At 37.0% G+C, this 21,238-nt stretch overlaps 1 protein-coding gene across 1 annotated transcript in view; it reads left to right on the forward strand.

The window, feature by feature from the left end:
- The first annotated feature begins 213 nt into the window (after positions 1-213).
- The window catches only part of HDHD2 (haloacid dehalogenase like hydrolase domain containing 2), a 55,836-nt gene continuing 34,811 nt past the window's right edge, over positions 214-21,238 (forward strand). Inside the window, exons 1-2 of the mRNA XM_044664851.1 lie at positions 214-381; positions 17,890-18,000. Coding sequence (XP_044520786.1) covers positions 17,900-18,000 — 101 coding nt within the window. The 5' untranslated portion in view covers positions 214-381; positions 17,890-17,899. The remainder of the gene's footprint in view (positions 382-17,889; positions 18,001-21,238) is intronic.

Consider the following 21,238-nt stretch of genomic DNA (forward strand, 5'->3'; position numbering starts at 1 on the left):
ACAAAGAGTACATAGTGGGGCAATCAATCCGTCAGTAAACATTCATTATGCTCCTAATATGTGCACCTAATAAAAGTTTATCCACTGATTTTGACTGACTGATTGATTGATGGATCAAAGGGCGTCCTACGTTGGCGAAACTCTGGCGTTTAAAGCGTAGCGTGATGACGAAGGCGGAACTTCGGGAGAAAGGCGGGACTTCCTCTGGCCCTCCTGAGCTTCCGCAGAAAGCGCTTTGAATTCGCAGCTGTTATATTATCCCCTCTTCTGCTCAGAGGCCGGTGACTTTCCTGGGTTCGAGGGGCTACATCGGGACGGAAGAAATAGCGGAGGCCGTAGCGGTTGGCCCAGGGTTCGGCTGTCGCCTTTATTTCTGAAGGGGTGTGTTTCCCGGAGCTTTTCTTTCCTGACTTAGAGGCTAGTCCTGATTCCACCTTTTTCCTCCCATCCCGCGAATGGGCTGGTCCGCCCGCCTCTCTGCGGGAGTGGCGCAGGCAGTACTATCTCCTCCGGGGAAGGGGAGGACCTGCCTCTTACTGCGCGTGATTAAGAGGGCTGAGGTTTTATTGGAAGTGTGACCTTGGGCAAGGTGCCCAACCTCTTTGATCCCAGGCTTCCTCTTTCTCTGTAAAATAAGGAGAGGATCATTTCCAATAGTAACTTTTTCTTAGGCTTATTGCCAACAAGGAAAGCTCTTTGCAAGCCTTAAAAGTTTTACGTATCCCAGCGGAATTGTGCCGTCGGGTTAGGGGGGGTTGGGGAGAGGGAAAGAACATGAAACATAAATATGGGAAAATATTCAAAAGAAAAATAAAAATAGCAAAAGATTTACGTAAAGTGAGTTAGGTGGAACTGTGCTGAATTTGGACTCTGGGGTCCTGGGTTCAAATATTGCCACTTCCACTTAGCAACGCTGAGACCTTAAACAGGTTACCTCAACTCTTAAGGCTTCAGTTTTCTTAACTATAAATGATAGTGTGAACGACTTGACTTCAAAGGTCCTTTCCAACTCTTAAATCCTCGCTGCGAGAATAGGAAGAAGGGACTGATTTCCTGTCCAGAAAGGTCACTCCTTGAAGCTGGCCTTTGTACGTCTAAAAACAAGCCCAGTTACTTTCACTGGCTATAGACCTGGAAGGGACTTTCTGGTTAACTCTGGTACCAACCCCCCCCCCCCCCCCCATATTTCGGTATTTTCAGGGAAATTTATTTAAAGAGGTTGACTTGCCCAAAGTCATTTACTAAGTAGAAGAGCAGGGATTTGAACCCAGAATCTGATGCTGCCTTCTAATATCTTTTCTATTGGCATCCATGATTTTTTATCCTACTCTTAGAGCTGGAAGTGACCCTGGCCATCATCTAGTCTAATCATTTCACAGAAAAGAAACGTTAAATTTCTCAAGGTCACAGAGGTAGTAAGAAGCAAGACTTGAATTTTAACCTGGCTTCTCTGACTCAAAATTCAGTGTTATCTTTGAACCAGACTGCTTATTTTAGGAGGGAAGTTTGTATGTCCTGTCAAAGTCGCCTTTGAATTCTGATACCTTAGATCTGAAAAGGGGTCTTGGTATTTTCTTGGAAAGATTTTTATTAACAATTACTAAATATTTGTGTACACTAGGTGCTCAAATGTGTTTTGATTTTGCTGTTGAGTATTCTTCAGAAAGAAAGGAAGAGGGCAGAGAAAGGAAGAGTTGAGAGACATTGAGTTGCAGTGGAAAGACCTGGGTTGGAAGCCTGGCAGTCAATGTTTGGACAAATTACTTAATTTTTCAACCCTAAATTACCAAGGTTTTAACTATATTTTATTATTTTATATTTATTATTTATTTTATATATATTATTTATATTTTCTACCTTGAAATGTTATGAGAAAAGCATTTCAGTTTTTAAAATGCTTTAAAAATATTTTTTTATGTTATGTATTTGCTATTATTCTTTGACAGTGCAAATTGTTAAGCCTTGAAGCCTCTTTACCCTGGAGTGAGAAAAATAGAGAATTCATTTAGATCAGCATGTTTTGAGTGTCATCCAGGTCCTGTCTGGAATATAGGAGAAGGAAGCACAAGGGCAGAGTCAGGGCATGCGCCTGAAAAACTTAGTTATATTTGGGAGAAACAGTCTTGGAGGCTAATATGTTGAGGAGTTGGGATCTCAATCATGTCCCTATCCGAAGTTTATCATATTAAAGACTTAAGGGAATTCTCCATGGGATCTAAGTGTGTCTGTCTTTGTCTCTGGCTCTTCCATGCTGAGAGAACTCATTTGTTTGGTATTGTCTGGTACATTTATATATATGTATGTATATGTACATATATATACGCACATATGTATACATATTATACATATATATATGTATATATACATATATATACACACACACATATCTATTTCAATTACTGTTTTTTTTTGTTGTTGTTGTTTTGTTTTAAACCCTTACCTTCCGTCTTAGAGTCAATACTGTGTATTGGTTCCTAGGCAGAAGAGAGGTAAGGGTAGGCAATGGGGGTCAAGTGACCTGCTCAGGGTCACACAGCTGGGAAGTGTCTGAGGTCAGATTTGAACCTAGGATCTCCTATCTCTAGGCCCTGCTCTCAATCCACTGAGTTATTCAGCTACTCCTCAATTACTGTTTTGCAGTCAACTTAGATAAATGGGTTCACTTGCTACTTGTGTTATTATGGGACTGGCCTTTGGTGAGAAGAGAATCAAGCTCCAGATGTATAGCTTGGGGACTCTTTCCTTGATAAGGAATAGTGATTAGGAGCACAGCTTAAACCTAAAAATTATTTTCTCTTAAACTAACTGTTTTTAGGGAGGCAGATAGATATAATTCTAGAGTGGGACCTGTTCTCTCTGAGAAAAACGAAGTGGCTGGTAGTCCCTGGCCCAAACCTCCTGCTTCATCTCCTGGTGGGATTCACAATCTCCTTTGGAGAAGTGTGGGTGGAGGAGCACTCAGAGTTATTCACTCCACCCTCTAAGTCCACATCTAGACAGACCTATGTGGATACACGGAACCTACCTGGGCAGAACATACCACACACATCTTTAAGCCCACAAAAGGGATATCATCCAAAAATTGTTGGTCTATCAGGCAGAGCCCCAGTTGCCACAATCCAGTTATGGCTCAGACAGCCACACAGTATTGTCATCTCTTTTATAATGTGACATACATTCCCTAAAAGGACTAGACTTTGCAAAATTGAAAAATAAAAGCCACAGAATTTTATAGGGAAAATGAGATTGGGGCACAATGCTCAAAAACTTTGTCCATGACATTAAAAAAAAAAAAAGAACCTAATATAAAGTTGGTAGCACAGTTTTATATGTGTTAATTAAGAAATATATAAATACTACAATAAATAGTGACTTTCCTAAGGGAGCATGGGGTCTCCAAGGCCTGAGGTGGAGACCATAATACAAAGAAGTTAGGGTGGATACCCTTCTCCATTCACAATTCACCTTGTGGGTGTGGGCATCAGAAGGCAATGTCTTGTGTTGTCAATTTTTTCAGAAGAAATTGAGCACAAGAAAACATTTGAATTTGAATTATGCTCAAAATATCAAATATATTAATCTCATTGGAACAAATTCTGGCTTTCTGAAATAGAAGTTAAAGCTGAACTGCCTTTATAGGGAACTGTCCATAATGATGGTGGTGGGATGGAGTAAAGAGATATTTACCAGCTGCTTTCTGCCCATTTCCAGGGATGCCAGCTGTCTCCTTTGCTTCCTCTTTCTTCCTTTAGTTGTTTCTTAAGTCCCTCTTGTCTGGAGTTGTTTGGCTTAGGCCAGTATATTGATGTCTAGCCTTCCTTGACTGAGAGAGTTGGGCCCCTGATTGTCTGATCTCCTTGCGAGGATCCTAGGGCCTCAGGGTTAGCTACTTTCTTCTATGTAAACAGTATGATTTTGTTGAAAGATCACATTGGATTTGGAGTCAGAAAACTTCAGCTGCACTCCCAGCTGTACCATCAACTGACTGACTGTAGTCAACTTACTTCATTCCTCTTCTTTCCTTTCTCTCTGTTTAAAAATAATGAACTTAACAAGCATAAAAAAAAGAGAGAGAGCATTTCTATGTAAACAGTAGAAAACTACCCCTTTAAATATATATTTTTAAACATATATATTTATATACATCAATAATATAATATACAATCAGGGGCAGTTGGGTAGCTCAGTGGATTGAGAATCAGGCCTAGAGATAGGAGGTCCTGGGTTCAAATTTGACCTCAGACACTTCCTAGCTGTGTGACCCTGGGCAAGTCATTTAATCCCCACTGCCTAGCCCTTACTGCTCTTCTGCCTTGGAACTAACACACAGTGTTGATTCTAAGACAGAAGGTAAGGGTTAAAAAATATATATAATATACAATCAGTTGGGCATTTCAACATGCTACTTTCAAAGCTGCCCAGTTTTGCTTGCAGTTCCTTTTGGCTTTCCTTCAGTTCTCGTCTGTGTGTCTGTGTCTATTCTTTTTTAATACAGCTATCCCTCACCTGTTGTGGGAGTTTTGTTCCAGAGACCCCCATGAGAGGTGAAAATCCACAAAGTAACAGGAGAGCAAACAGACCGATTCTACAGTCACTGAGCCAGTCAATGCCCAGGACAGCGCTGTGGTTGGTCACCTTTCATTCCATCAGCCAATAGTGTGCCATGTACAGTCTCATGTTAGCAAATTTGCATACTGCATTCCCATTGGGTACAGTATGGTATTCAGATGCAAAATCCCGTGATACAGCGAAAACTCTGCAATGTAGAATTAGATTTTTTTTAAAAACCCACGACATAGCAAGGGATGACTGTGATACTTTTTTTTGGTATCTTTAGTCCTATCGTCTACTCTCCCATTGAGAAAAAAACACCTTTGTACCAAATATGTGTAGTCAAGCAAACTGCATTACCACATTGGCCATGTCTCATTCTGCAACTTATGTCTATCATTTCCCCATCAGGATGTGATGTGGGTAGCTTGCTTTATAATTGACCAGCAGCAGCTGGATGGTGCAGATGATAGAATGCTGGGCCTGGAATCAGGAAGACCTGAGTTCAAATGTAGCCCTAGATGTACTTAGTAACTATATGATCCTAGACATGTCCTTAATCTCTGCCTCAGTTTCTCCAGTGTAAAAAAAGAGAGTAATAATAGCATCTACCTCCCAGGGTAGTGGTGGAGACCAAAAGAGATAATATTTGTAAATGCTTGGCACCTAATAGATGCCTAAATAAATTAATATTTCCTTCTCTTTCTCTGGAATTCTAGTTGGCCACTGTTTTGATCATTGTTTTTAAGTCCTTTGTATTTGTTTCTCTTTATAATGTTATTGAAATGGTCTCCCTCCTCATATCTGCCTTCTGGCTTCCTTCAAGTTCCTGCTAAGTCCTACCTTCAATAGGACTTTCTTGAGCCTTCTAAACTCTAGTGGCTTCCTTTTGTTGACCATTTCCATTTGATCCTGTTTGTAGCTCTTTGTACATACTTGTTTGTGTGTTATCTCCCCCATTAGACTGTGAGCTGCTTGGAAGCAGAATCTGTCTTCTACCTTTCTTTGTATCCTAGGCATGTAGTAGGAGCTTAATCAGTGTTTACTGTAGATCTCGAACTATTAGATAGCACAACAACATGGTGTAGAATGAAGTAGTAAAATTGTTTGGTTCAAGAGTTTGTGGTTTGTGGTGTATTTTACTCATTCATTAATAAGTAAATTGCTAGGGCAATTCAGCCTTTCTGGGGCTTCAGGTAGTCCATTCTTCTATATAATGCTGGGGAACAGTTCTGAGTTTGAAAGGCACAGCTGGTACAGACAGCGAAATAGGAAGTTTCACTTGTGTGCTTTGTTGCATTTTGCAACATACAAACCATAAAGGATTATGAGCTATGTGTAATTAATAACAGCTGAAATTGTTGTTAGTTGTTGTGATTAAATGCTGTAGGCATAATCTCTCTCTCTTTTTTTTTTTTAAACCCTTGTACTTCGGTGTATTGTCTCATAGGTGGAAGATTGGTAAGGGTGGGCAATGGGGATCAAGTGACTTGCCCAGGGTCACACAGCTGGGAAGTGGCTAGGCTGGGTTTGAACCTAGGACCTCCTGTCTCTAGGCCTGACTCTCACTCCACTGAGCTACCCAGCTGCCCCCTCTTTTGTTTTTTTAAAAAACCCTTAGAATCAATACTGTGTAGAAAAGTGGTAAGGGCTAGGCAATGGGGATCAAGTGACTTGCCCAAGGTCACACAGCTAGGAAGTGTCTGAAATAAGGTTTGAACCCAGGACCTCCTGTCTCTGGGCCTGACTCTCAATCCACTGAGCCACCCAGCAAACCGTCCCGTCCCCCCCCCCATCTCTTCAGTAAAGGGCTGTACTCTTTGAAATTCCTATTCTGATTATTTGTCTTTGTTTGGAAATGACCCTGGATTTTTGAAAGGCTTGATAGGAGGTTGTGACAGATGGAAGCAAGCATACTTATGAAATTAGTCCTCATTTTATTTTCTTTGATATTTCAGTTAGTTTTAAATTTTTTCATGGTTAAAATCCTTATTTAAATTTAGTTGACTCTCAGAAAAAAAAATTTTAGAGTAGTTTTTAAGGTTATTTTTTCTTTAATTGAAGATTTAACTATTATGAGTAATAAGGTAGAAAAAGTCTCCTTCAGCTTTGTTTCCTGGACTTTTGCCTGCCTGTGCTGAAATGATATTTATTGTTGACCAGTAGCTCAGTGTTATACCCTGAAGGTTTGACTACAATACAGTGAACTGAAAAGTAATTTTATTTGGAAAGACAAAATAAGTATATGTATCTAATGAAGGACATAATTTTGTTTTAAGTAGTAGTCTCTTTTATGGGATAGTTATTAAATTTAGCCCCAAAGGTAGTATCTGAATCCTTTTATAGACCATTTAAACCTCTTAACGTGATGGAACATTTAAGTGGAATCTCTAGGAATATCTTTGGTCCTTGGAGCCCATTAGCTATGCTCTTTTTGGAAAAGTAATGGTTGGGTATTCTAATCATTAATGATTGCCATTCCTTCTTGGAATAATGCTAAGAATGTATATTAAAGGGGCAACTGGGTGGCAGGCACAGCAGATAAAATGCCTAGTCTGGAGTTGGGAGGACCTGGGTTCAAATTTGGCCTCAAGATACTTCCTAACTGATGTGACCCTGGACAAGTCATTTGACCCATTTGTTTAGCCATTGCCATTCTATCTTAGATTTGTTATTAAGGCAAAAAGTAGAGGTTTTAAAAATGTATACATTAAATGATTTCTTGCCAGAGAGATTTTAGAGGAGATTCTTGTTTAGGTGGGATGGGTTGGACCAAATAACCTCAACAATCCCTTCTAATTTGAAGATTCTGTCAGTAATTGTTTTAATGTTTGTAACTTCTAAAGAGGACAACGTTGGATAGTTAAACCAGCATTATTTAGAAATCTTGATTATCTAGATCTTTCAGTTAACCAGATTATTTCTGTACTTTTCAGAAAAAGAAATTAAAAGATGAGAAAAAAGCTGTCAGGAATTTTAAAATACAACTTCTAGGAGCTCTCCTGCTGTCATTGGTAGTTCCTACCAAAGTCTTAATTTTCTAATCACTCTTATATACAAAATGACTGAAGTAATTTAGAGGCTGAATTATTTTAAAAACAAATATATTCTAAATTACACTTGAAAGTAAGTGCTACTCGCTTCAAAATAATCTGTATAGGTCCTGTGCATTTATTTAACTTATGGTATCATTCACCTTTCAAAACATTTTTAGAACTCATTTAAAATTGTTTTCAGAGTTAGAGCATATTATTTTGAATACCTTCAGTGTAGAGTGAATCCTTTAAATGGTAGATCTCAGATCCTTTGAGAATGATTTGATGTAGAAAAGCTAGGCAATATAACTTGTTATTTAAAAAACAAAATAGACTGATTTTTATGTCATGAAAGAAAATTTAAATATGATTATCAAAGGACTATAGATTTAAAGTTTATCTAATCTTTTTTAAAGATTAGGAAATTGAGACCCAGTCTTTTATCCATAGTCATATTACTAAGTCTTAAAATTAGATTTGAATCCAGGTTTTCTGATTCCAACCCCAGCTCTTTTTCTACCACTTACTTATTAAGGCTGTAAAAACTGGCCATTTCAAGTTGACAGCAGCATTGTTAGAAATAAAAAGAAAATCCTGGTTGGTTTTCATTTAACCAAAATACTACCTCTTCTGACTCTTCTGGCTAATAGAACTTGCATTGTAGTTGGGAAAGAATTTCAGTTACAGCTACTTCATTTTTTAAAACACTTAGCCACCTTTTAGAATGAAAAAGTAGTTCCTTGAGTGTGCATTAAAATATTTCATTAAATTTTTATTCCTTTTGATATCTAAATTCATACAGTATTAATAGCATAATACTTTGCCTTGATGTGATTTGTACATTACAAGTTATTGTGTCAGAAATCCATTTAATAATATTTGTGGGATAGGATCTGATACATTCTTTGTGATAAAGCCAAGTTTAGTCTTACTTTGTTTCACATTCATTGTCCATTTTTTATTTTTTTTAATTTTGAATATTTTCCCATAGTTACATGTTTAATGTTCTTTCCCTCTCCCCCAAATCCCCCCACCCCTCAGTAGCCGATGCACAATTCCACTGGGTTTTACATGTATCATTGATCAAGGCCTCATTCCATATTATTGATAATTGGACTAGAGTTATTATTTAGCGTCTACATCCCCAATAATATCCCCATCAGCCCATGTGTTCAAGCACTTGTTTTTCTTCTGTGTGGCTAGTTTTCTTTCTCATAAGCCCCTCAGCATTGCTCTGGATCATTGCATTGCTGCTAGTAGAGAAGTCCATTATGTCTGATTGTACCACATTGTATCCGTCTCTGTGTACAATGTTCTCCTGGATGTGCTCCTTTCACTATGCATCAATTCCTGGAGGTCATTCCAGTTCACATGGAATTCCTCCAGTTCATTATTCCTTTGAGCACAATAGTATTCCATCACCAACAGATACCATAATTTGTTCAGCCATTCCCCAATCGAAGGACATTTCCCTCATTTTCCAATTTTTTGCCACCACAAATAGTGCGGCTATAAATATTTTTGTACAGGTCTTTTTCCTTATTATCTCTTTGGGTTATAAACCAAGCAGTGGTATGGCTGGATCAAAAGGCAGATAGTCATTTAAAGCCCTTTGGGCATAGTTCCAAATTGCCACCCAGAATGATTGGATCAATTCACAACTTCACCAGCAATGCATTAATGTCCCAATTTTGCCACATCCCCTCCAACATTCACCACTTTCCTTTGCTGTCACATTAGTTAATCTGCTAGGTGTGAGGTGGTACCTGTGGTGCAGAAGCCTTACTGCAAAGCCTTACTGCAGAATTTCTGACAGTTGAAAAGGGTTTAGAACCCTGAGGAGAGGCAGTTGATCCTGGAGACTCGATGAGAGTAGGAGGGTCAACTGAGCTCTATCTTTGGACTGTAAACCTGGCCTTTATTCTGCAGCTTTTCTCTTAAGATTTGTAGCTTAGCTATTTCCTTTAGATCTCCCTGACCTTCCCTATTCCCAATCATCTTTTCCCTTCCTGAATTTCTGTGGGTTTTTGGAAGGAGGGTGATCTGGGTTAGTTTCCCCGTAGTCAATCGAGAGCTTACCTTTGATACAAATTATCTCCTGAATCATTGTATGCAACTTTCCTACCCTAAAGGCAACAAAATCCCACCCCCCCACTGAGTTAGGCAGGTCCCTTCTCAGTCTCACATACCTGTGTCCCTCTCCCATCTGAAGCTTTCCCTAGGCAGCTGTTAGAAATACCTTGTATCCCTCTGTCCTTTACAATCAACCCTAAAACTCAATAAACCCTGTTTGTCACTTAATCAAACCTTTGGCTAATTCAGTAGTTGTTTGATAAGAGAGGAAGAAGGGGAGAAAGGAATAGTATTCTCTGGGTCCTGAGGGGAGTTGGAGGCTTCCATTTTGGAGGAAGTGGTAATTTCAATACTTCCTCTGGACTCTTCCTTTGTGAACCTGAGAAACTGACTAGAAAGCCCTCTAGTCAGTTTCAAGCCATTTCTGGCTGGCCCTAACCTTTGTAGAAGTGCCCTTCCTACCTGAAGGGCTCAGTCTGTTTCCCGTCAGTGTCTCTGTCTCAAATCTGTGAACCCAGTCTGTGTCTCCCGGCTGCAGCTGTCTGCCCAATACCTCATCTTCTCCCTTGGCTGATCTTTATACTCCAGTGTTTATATTCCCTAAACTCAGTCATTCTCTTACCTCTCCTACCACCTCAATTTACCACCTCCATCATTGTACCCTTCTTTCCCACCTACTGACTTAGGGACCCTACAAACCCATCCACTGTGCCTTATCCCCTATTACAACCTTACCTGCCTTAATTTCCCTAATACAACTCTGCTTAATTCCCTTATTACATACCTCAGGGTTGTTTTGAACTGCATTTCTCTAATTATAAGAGATTTAGAACACTTTTTCATATATTTGTTGATAGTCTTGATTTCTTTATCTGAAAATTACCTGTTCATGTCCCTTGCGCATTTATCAGTTAGGGAGTGGCTTGATTTTTTTGTGCAATTGATTTAGCTCCTTATCTATTTGAGTAATTAGACCTTTGTCAGAGTTTTTTGTTATAAAGATTTTCCCCCATTTTGTTGCTTCCCTTCTAATTTTGGTAGCATTGGTTTTGTTCATACAAAAACTTTTTAATTTAATATAATCAAAATTATTTATTTTACATTTTGTAATTTTTTCTAACTCTTGCTTGGTTTTAAAATCTTTCCTTTCCTAGAGATCTGACAAGTATACTACTCTATGCTCACCTAATTTACTTATAGTTTCCTACTTTATATTCAAGTCATTCACCCATTCTGAATTTATCTTGGTATAGATGAGATGTTGATCTACACCCAATCTCTCCCATATTGTTTTACAAGTTTCCCAGCAGTTTTTTAGCAAATAGTGGGTTTTTGTCCCAAAAGCTGGGTTCTTTGGGTTTATCATAGATTGTCTTGCTGGGATCGCTTACCCCAAGGCTATTCCACTGATCCTCTCTTCTGTCTCTTCGCCAGTACCATATTGTTTTGATGACTGCTGCTTTATAGTACAGTTTAATATCTGGTACTGCTAGGCCACCTTCCTTCTCATTTTTTTTCATTATTTCCCTTGATATTCTTGATCTTTTGTTCTTCCAAATGAACTTTGTTATAGTTTTTTCTAATTCAGTAAAAAAGTTTTTTGGTAGTTTGATAGGTATAGCACTAAATAAGTAAATTAATTTGGGTAGGATGGTCATTTTTATTATGTTAGCCATCCTACCCATGCACACTCAATGTTTTTCCAATTGTTTAGATCTAGTTTTAATTGTGTAGAAAGGGTTTCATAGTTGTGTTTGTATAATTCCTGTGTTTGTCTTGGCAGATAGATTCCTAAGTATGTTATTTTGTCTAGGATGGGCAAACTACGGCCCACAGGCCAGATGTAGCCCCCTGAAATGTTCTATCCTGCCAGGTGACATTATTCCTAATCTGACAAATACAATGAGTAGGATACAATACAATGAAACTTCAAAAGAGTTGCCTTAGAAACAGACTGACAGATGAGCATTTCCTTTCCTTTGGCTCCCTCTTTAAAAAGTTTGGCCATCACTGGTCTAGGGTGATTTTAAATGGAATTTCTCTAACTCTTGCTGCTGTGATGTGTTGGAAATATATAGAAATGCTGATGATTTATGTGTGTTTATTTTGAATCCTGCAACTTTGCTAAAGTTGTTGATTATTTCCACTAGCTTTTTAGTTGATTCTCTAGGATTTTTTAAATAGACCATCATATCATCTGCAAAGAGTGATAGCTTAGTCTCCTCACTGCCTGTTTTAATACCTTCAATTTCTTTTTCTTCTCTAATTGCTACTGCTAGTGTTTCTAGTACAATGTCATTGTCCATTTAGAAAAAGTCAGATATGTATTATTCAACCTCTGATCTTTAATTTCTTCAGCTGGTGCCCTCACAGTCTATAGGGAAAGATAACAAAATTCCAAATGTTTCTAAGGCAGTTGTTTGGAGGACCATTTTATAGGTATTTACATACATATAAGTATTGTACTTCCATGATCAAATGTCTGAAATACTTTTATCTAAACATAACTCCATTTTTCATCCCTCCTTGTGCCTCACTCTTCCTAATCCTATTCTTTGTTCTCTCCAGTCAGTCAATAAGCATTTATCAGGCATTTACAATGTGCCAGGGACCATACCAAGCACTGGAAATGCAGAGAAAGGCAACCTTGAGGAGCCCACAATCTAATGAGAGAAACAGCTATGTACAAACTAACTACAGGTATCCCTTCTGCATTACAGAGGTTAGGGACAGGCCGTGTGTTTCTGTCCATCCCCTTCCCACCCTCCCATATGGAAAATCCTCATAGCATTTTTTGACCCTCCCTCCACATCAGAGAAGAAGAATGGATTTTTTCTTTTTTATTTTATGGGGTATTTACAATTCCTTATTGTAAAATTTATGTTAAATATTTGGTCATAGGCTATATGTAGGTCGATGTCGAGCAAAAGTACTGTATGAAAAAAATTTTAATATGAAATAAATATGAAAAAATTTAAAAATGAAACAGTATGTTGATATAATAGAGTATATTTTATACATTTCTGAGTTTTTAATCTTTATCTGTATCTGCTGGCCTTTGTTGTCTATAGCTTCTGTAAAATTTTTAAAATTCTCATTTAATTTTTTTATGCCAAACTCATATATTGAAACCACAATGGGGAAAGTTTCAATGTGGAAAGAATATCTGTATGTAGAGAATAAATTGGAAATAATTAACAGAGGGGAGGGACTAGAATAAAGGGGGTTTGGGAAAACTTACTGTAGCAGGTGGGATTTTAGCTGGCACTTGAAGGAACCAGGAGGCAGAGATGAGAAAGGCGAGCTTTCCACCTATGGGAGGCAGCCAGTGAAAATGCCTAGAGTCTGCAGATAAAGTTTCTTGTTTGAAGAACAGCAAGAAGGGCCAATGTCCATGGATCTCATTATGTGGGGCATAATCCTTCTTGATTTTTTATCCTTTGTGGAAGCTCTTCCGTTCCATTATTTTTCCTAATGCCTCCCACACCATTCTCTCCCTCTACCCAGCCAGATGAAGATTTCACATCAAACCTTACTGAGAAGATAGGGGTTATTACCGTGAGCTCCCTGTTCCCAATGTCTCAGTACTTGGCAGCCTCTCTATTTATCTCATTACTCAATTGAAACTGCCCTCTAAAGTTACTAGTGAAATATCAAACCTTCTGCCCTCATCCTTTAGCTTTGTGCAGCATTTTACACTGTTGACTACTCTTTCTTTCTAGATACTCACTCTTTGTTGGATTTTTATAGTACCCCTACTTATTCTCTCTGACCATATCCTTTTGTCCTTTACTTGTTCTTTTTTTTTTTTAATTAAATATAGTTATCCCTTCCACATCATGACTTTCCCCATTGCCATTTCTAGATAATTGAGTCAGCTTAAGAAATTAAATGGGAATTTGAGGGTGGAGTTGTACAGAAGTGGCAGATGATATACAAAGGCCAGGAGATAACACATAAAAGTTTAGAAACTCAGAAATGCGTATTTAACCCAAGGTTGACAATAAGGTACCGTAAACACCCCATAAAAGAAAAAATTCAGACTTCTCTGGTACAGAGGGAAGGCCAAAATATTTTACACAGATTTTTTCAGATTATGGGAGCACTGTGCCCATACTCTTCCCCCACCACACCATGGAAAGGACAACTATAGAATTTATTCCTAGGTATCTTAGTTTCTTCTTCCCTTCCTATACCATAAAAAGCAGATAGGTGTCTTTTCTGTTTCTATTTTTCATTTCTTTCTCTGACGGTAAATATTCACAAATTATTCTTCAAATATTAATTTTGTAACTATATGTAACATTCTGTTAGTTCTATTTGTTCATTATTTCATGTGGCTGTCTCCAAATTTTTAAAAAAATTAACCTGCTCATTGTTTTTTAAGGCTCAGTAGTATTTCATCACAGCTAATATACCCCAGTTTATTCATCCATTCCTTCATTAATGGAGATTCCCTAAATTTTCAGTTCTTTGCCACCACAAAGAGAGCTGCTATAAATATTTTGGAACATACAGGTTCTTTTCCTTTTTTCTTGATCTCCCTAGGAAAACAGACTAAGCAATGGTATTGCTGGATGTTACGGCATAACATAGTTTTATAACTCTGGGCATAATTACAAATTACTCTCTAAAATGTTTAAATCAATTCACAATTCCATCAACAATGTATTAGTGTCCCCATTTTTCCACATCCCCTCCAACATTTATCATTTTGCCCTTTTTATCATTTTAGCCAATCTGACAGTTGTAGGTTCATATCTCAGAATTGTTTTGATTTGCATTTCTGCGTCAGAGCAATTTAGAGCATTTTTCCATGTATCAACATATGGCTTTGATTTCTGTATTCAAATTGTCCATATCTTTTGCCAATTAATAGTTGGAATATGACTCTTATTCTTATAAATTTGACAAAATTCTCTAGATATTTTAGATATGAGACTTCTGTCTGAAAAACTCTCTATAAATATTTTCTCCCAGTTTTGTGCTTTCCTTCTAATCTTGGCTATACTAGTTTTATTTGTATGACAACTTTTTAATTTAATGTAATCAGAATTATTCATTTTACATCTCACAATGCTCTCCAACTCTTGTTTAGTTATAAATTCTCCTCTTTCCCATAAATCTAATAAGTAATATGTTCCCTGATCTTCTAATTTGCTTATGATACCTCCTTTTAGGTCTAGGTTATATATATCCCGTTTGACCTTAAATACTGTAAAACATTGATCTATATTTTCTCTCAAACTACTTTCCATACTTTTGTCAAATACAAAGTTACTATTATCTTTTACTGTTTGTTGTATGTCTGTTCTGTTCTACTAATCTATCTTTTTGTTTCTTAGCAAGTACCAGATAGTTTCGATAATTAATGCTTTATAATACAGTTGAAAATCTGTTGCTGCTAGACCCCCTTCCTTTTTTTTTAAACATTTATTAATATTCGTTTTTAACATGGCTACATGATTCATGCTCCTACTTTCCCCTTCACCCCTCGAGCCCTCCCCCCCCACCCATGGCCGACGCACATTTCCACTGCTTTTATCATGTGTCATTGATCAAGACCTATTTCCAAATTGTTGATAGTTGCATTGGGGTGGTAGTTTCAAGTCTGCATCCCCAATCATATCCACCTCAACCCATGCGTTCAAGCAGTTGTTTTTCTTATATGTTTCCTCTCCTGCAGTCCTTCCTCTGAATGTGGGTAGCATTCTTTACCATAAATCCCTCAGAGCTGTCTTGTGTCATTGCATTGCTGCTAGTACAGAAGTCCATTGCATTCGATTTTACCATAGTATATCAGTCTCTGTGTACAGTGTTCTTCTGGCTCTGCTCCTTTCACTCTGCATCAATTCTTGGAGGTCTTTCCAGTTCACCTGGAACTCCTCCAGTTTATTATTCCTTTGAGCGCAATAGTATTCCATCACCAGCATATACCACAATTTGTTCAGCCATTCCCCCTTCCTTTTTTTTTAAATTAATTCATTGGCCATTTTTTATCTTTTGTTTTACCAAATGAATTTTGTTATTTTTTTCCTAGATTTTTTTTTTTTTTGGTAATTTGATTGGGTTTGTAAGAAATAAATTTCTGGGCTGAAAATTTAAATAAATGCATGTTAAGCTCTTCAGGGTGGCATTGAAAAAGTAGATTAGTTTGGGTAGGATTGTCATTTTAATTATATTGGCTCTGCCCCTCCATGAACAATTAATATTTCTCCAGTTATGATTCTGTTCTTGTAGTTCCTGGATTTGTTTTGGCAGTTATACTCACAGATATTTTATTCTGTCTATGGCTATTTTAAATGGGTTATGCTTGTATTTATTTATACTCTGCCTCCTAATTGTGAATACACAAAGAACCCTTTTCTGTTCTCTTTCTAAGCCTATACACTTTGTTACCTTGTTGGTTCCTACACATTTTATTATCATTATATATATACATGAGTCACTGATATATATAGGCCTTATTTCTCTCTCTTCACTTCTGGTCTCATATTACCCATTGTCTACTGAACATTCAAACTGGATGACCTGTAAATGCCCATCTACATGTATAAAACCAAGCTCATATTTTCCCCTTAACCCTTCCTTCTGAATCTTCCTGTTTCAGTCAAGGGATCCATCATCGTTCTCTTCACCCAGGCTCATAATTTCTCATTCATCTTCAATTTTCTCTCCTGCTACATGACCAGTTTTGCCAGTTGTCTATTCTACTTCTGCAACAGCTTTTGAATCTAACCTCTTCTCTTTTCACATAGCCACTATCCTAATTCAGGCCCTCATCACGTCTTGCTTGGACCAGTGAAGTAACTTCCTAATTGGTCTCCTTGTCACAGATTTCTTCTCCATCCTAATCTGTCCTCTACACCTCTTTCAAAGGGTTTTCCCTAAAAGGTCTAAACATAAATTCCAGTGGGTGTCTGTTGACTTTTGAATTATATACAAAAACCACTGTTGGGTTTTTAAAACCCTTCACAACCTGGCTTCAAACTACTTTTTCATGTTGTTACTTTCCTTCTTACACTTTAAGTCTAAGGCCAGGTTAGGCCTTCTTGATGGACTTCACAATCATCATTGTTTCTTATTTCCACGCCTTTGCACTCTTTCCCTCATGTCCTGAATATTTTCCTTCCATACCTTCCACCTCTTTGAATCCATGCTTTCCTTAAAGAATCAGTTCAAGCACCATTTTTCTACAGTGGAAATGCATATCGGCCAGGGGAGGGGGGGAAGCCGGGGGGTGAAGGGGAAAGTAAGAGCATAATCGTGTAACCATGTTAACTTTTCTAAAATATAAATAAGAGAGGCAGAGAAAGAGACAGTGTAAATTCAGGCCAATCACCTTCTTATGCTTCAAGGGTAGGACATGAATTGGGCAGATAATTTTATGTGCCATCTAAATCTTTCTTTATAGGGTATAACATGAAAAGATAAATTTGATGCTATGGAAACCAAGGTCAAATTTCTACTCTAAATTAAAAGGTAGATATAGACATATTTATAAAAGCAACTTAGATCTTGTTTTTCTTCTATCTTTTCAGAAACTTCGGTAAATATGAAGAGGGAATTCTTATGTAAAACATTTCAGACGGATAACATGAAACAGAGAAACCTGGTGTCTATCAAAAGCTTTTTAAAACTACCCAAATCAAAACAAGTGTCCTAATTTGTACACTCATTAAAAAAAGAGAGGCAGAGAAAGAGACAGTGTAAATTAAGAAATATCATGTGATCTATGCAATATTTGTAACCTATTTTTCTTTTTCAGTGGCCTAACTATGTCATCTAAAAAGTGATTAAAATGCTCATATGTCATTTCAGGATATAATCTAAAAAAGCATTTTGATTATGATTTAACACACACAATCAGAATTTAATAAGCACCTGGTATTTTCCTTTTCCTCTTAGATCTATAGTTTCCTACATATAATATGTGGTTGCATTTTATTATGTGCGAAAGATATTTTAAATACCTACAAATACTCTGACTTTAGTTTTTGCATGTTCTCTTTTATTTTTAATCCTTGTTTTGTAGGAAAAAGTAGGACTGGAAAAAAGTTTTATTATTTGTCTTGTTCTTCCTTTTCAAAAACTTGTTTTCTTCTGTAAAAGTGGTCTTATCACTGAACAATATCTTTTTCTGTAGGAATGACATTGTTTGCATACTTATCAGTTTTTATTTTCCATTGTCTTCTAAATAGTATTTTTAATTTCATTTTCTTTCTTCTAGGGAATGAACGATGGCAGTACGCCATGTATTAAAAGCCGTTTTGGTAGATCTCAGTGGCACACTTCACATTGAAGATGCAGCTGTACCAGGCGCACAGAAGGCTCTTAAGAGGCAAGCTGGCCTCCAAGTTCAACTGACAAATACGTTCGTGAGGGCCATTTTGCTTAGGCAGATCATTATCTAAATGGATGGTCTGAAGATGGCAATTCATAAGTTTATCCTATAGAAGGCAACTGCTTTGGGTTTAACTGTATGATGCCTGACTTGTGATATGTTCTAAACACCTTTCTCTTGAGCTTACATGTCCCTAAGTAGAGTATGGTCAAGGAACTAGCTATATTACTTATGTTTTCAAAGCCTCAGTTTCCTCATTTCAAAATAGGGATGATAATATCTACAGCACTATCTCTCTCACAGGGGAAAATGCTTGTAAACCTTAAAGCATTATGGGATGGTGTGTTTTTTCAGCACTAGCAAAGTACCTTGCTCAGAGGGTGTGGGTAATGATTATTATGATTTGACTGTTGGATTTAATGAGTATTATTTTTCCCCTTCACTGTCTTCTCCTCCAGGAGAAAGAAATATTGGTTATCTTAAATATAAAACATCCACAAAGAAATAACTGAGCTTGAAGACTAGAAATTCCAATTGATAAGAAAAGCTTGCTGAAAGTGAACTTTTATTTTCTTTATATTTTTAGCCTAGCAACTGCCATTTTAAATCTTAAAGATGTTTAAGGGGGGCAGCTGGGTAGCTCAGTGGAGTGAGAGTCAGGCCTAGAAACAGGAGGTCCTAGGTTCAAACCCGGCCTCAGCCACTTCCCAGCTGTGTGACCCTGGGCAGGTCACTTGACCCCCATTGTCCACCCTTACCAATCTTCCACCTATGAGACAATACACCAAAGTACAAGGGTTAAAAAAAAAAAAAAGCAAAAAAAAAAAAAAGATGTTTAAGTAAAGTTGAAAATTAAAAACCTGCTAATTGTGGCTCTAATATGCATAAATTGAATGGTGAGCCTTTGGGTAGGGACTGCCTTATTTTTCTCCTATATCTCCCACAATATTTAGCTTAGAGTCAGGCACAGAGTTCATTTAATAAAAAGTTCAGCAAATCTAGGCCAGATATTGTGAGTTGATATGATTACTTGTCTACATTTGGAAATTTTCTTATTAAAAAATATTAAAATTGAAAATTTCTTCGTGCTTGACTCTGCTTTGATTTAATTTTTTTTTATTTAAAAGATGCTTATAGTACTTGTGAGGTAGTTTGTTGCTCAGCCAATTCATAGATAGGTGGGGTGTGTGTGTGTGTGTGTGTGTGTGTAAACACATGATTCTTTCCTTTAAGATTATAACCTTATTGAGGATTTAAGAGTTAGGCTGAAGGCCTCTTGAGCCCACTTCAGAGGTCATCAGGTGCTCAATTGTATAACATTAATGGTTTGCGACCTAGGGGCCCCAGACTATGAGCTGCAAATTAGAAGGCATCCATAAATGATACTCGCACTGTAAACTGAATAGGATAATATTTTAAGCTAGAAGGGACCTCGAGCCATTTAGTCCAACCTCATCATTTCATTAATGAGGAAAGTGAGGCTCAGAGATTTAGACTTGCTCAGGGTTACACAAGTAGGGACAAGTGTATTTGAACTTTAGACTCTAGATTAATGTCGTTTCTACTTTACTGTCTTTATATATATATAGAAAGACAGATATAATTGAAAAATATCATGTATATTAGTATATACTTATATGCCATATATGTATAATATATATATAGTTTTGTTATACCTCTGTGTGTGTGTGTGCACTTGACCCTAAGTTAAATATTTATCTATACATATAGCTATATGTACCTATATATACACACAGACACACTATGTGACCCTATACTGAGAGGGAGGGAGGGAAGGAGGTAGAGAGGTAGAGGTGGGGGAGAGAGAGAGACAGACAGACATACACACACACACACACACAGACACAGAGAGGGAGAGAATGCATACATATAAATATATATAGAAATTCAGAGGAAGGGATAGGTCAAGATAAGTATTAGCTTTTCCATTTTACATATGGAGAATTGGGAATAAATAATCTTGTTCAAAACCATGAGAAGAAATAGAAGAGATGGAACTTACAGTTATGGTCACAGCTGACTTTGTAATGAAAATAAGTTCTTCTGATTCATGGGCTTTTTGCCTCTGAATAGAATCTTTGTTTATTTTTAAACTGGATTTAATTTTTAGGGTTGTAGGTGAGAGGGAAAGAAAATTGTGTTAATGTTTTTTGACTAAATAATGACTCTTCTAAATAGGTGTGTATGCTCTGAGTCTTTGGTCCCAGAAGTGCAAGGACCTGCACATCACTCTGATACTAGTACTGGCACATTTTCATTCCAAAGAGAAAAATCCGCAATAGCTCCACTGCCAGTTTTTGTTTCTATAGTAACAAATAGGCAAAGAGAAGGTGGGGGAGTAGTAAAAATAAAAGTGAAAACTCATTAAAAATGATGTGACTATTTCAGTACTTACACATGTTCATTTTTAGGATAATAGTTTTGTTAAAGTAATCAATTTTTTTGAAAAGGGAAAAACACCAAAGTTAATATGTTTTGCAGAAAACCTGCTACATGGGCAATTATAATTCCAGAAAAAGAGTGAATTATTTAATAAAATAAACTTAGTGTAGTGTCCTTATGGGGTAAATTCTCTTACTTACTTCCTCCCCTCTCATTTTATTTCCAAGTCTGTCCCTTCCCTGTCTCTTATATTTTAAGTCTTCAAGACTTAAAAAACTACATCATATATGTGTGAATGAATTATATCTAAATATATAATTATTTTAAATATCTATTTAAATTTTTTCTTTTTAACAGGAGTCAGAAAATTATTTCAATTCTCAAACTTAGGCTGTGAAAAAGCTTAGATTCTTACCCTACTGTTTCAAGGACAGAGCAGATTATGGCATTATGTCAATGAGATCAAAGACAGCAAACTTATTTTGGCTTCTAAAAATGGAAGGTTTTACTGAAACTGTTCAGGTCATTGTAGCTTTTTAGTCTTGACAACAAATGAGATAGCATATATAAATTGCTTTGGAAACTTAAAAGCACAATATTGATATTAACTATTTTTGTTATTGTTTTGCTGCTGATGTTAAACTGTTCACAATGCCTAAGGAAAATTAATAGTAAATGGAGAGAAAACCTCATATTTTTAACTTTTACCAGCAAAAATATGATTGTAGGAAGCAGAATACTTGGGTTCTAGTCCACGTTTTCCTCTTCATTAGTTTTATGGCCCTGATCAAGTCACTTGTCTACTGTAAGCCTCAGTTTCTTTACCTATGAC

Source organism: Gracilinanus agilis, chromosome 1 (assembly GCF_016433145.1).
Source record: "Gracilinanus agilis isolate LMUSP501 chromosome 1, AgileGrace, whole genome shotgun sequence".
Taxonomy (NCBI): Eukaryota; Metazoa; Chordata; class Mammalia; order Didelphimorphia; family Didelphidae; genus Gracilinanus; species Gracilinanus agilis.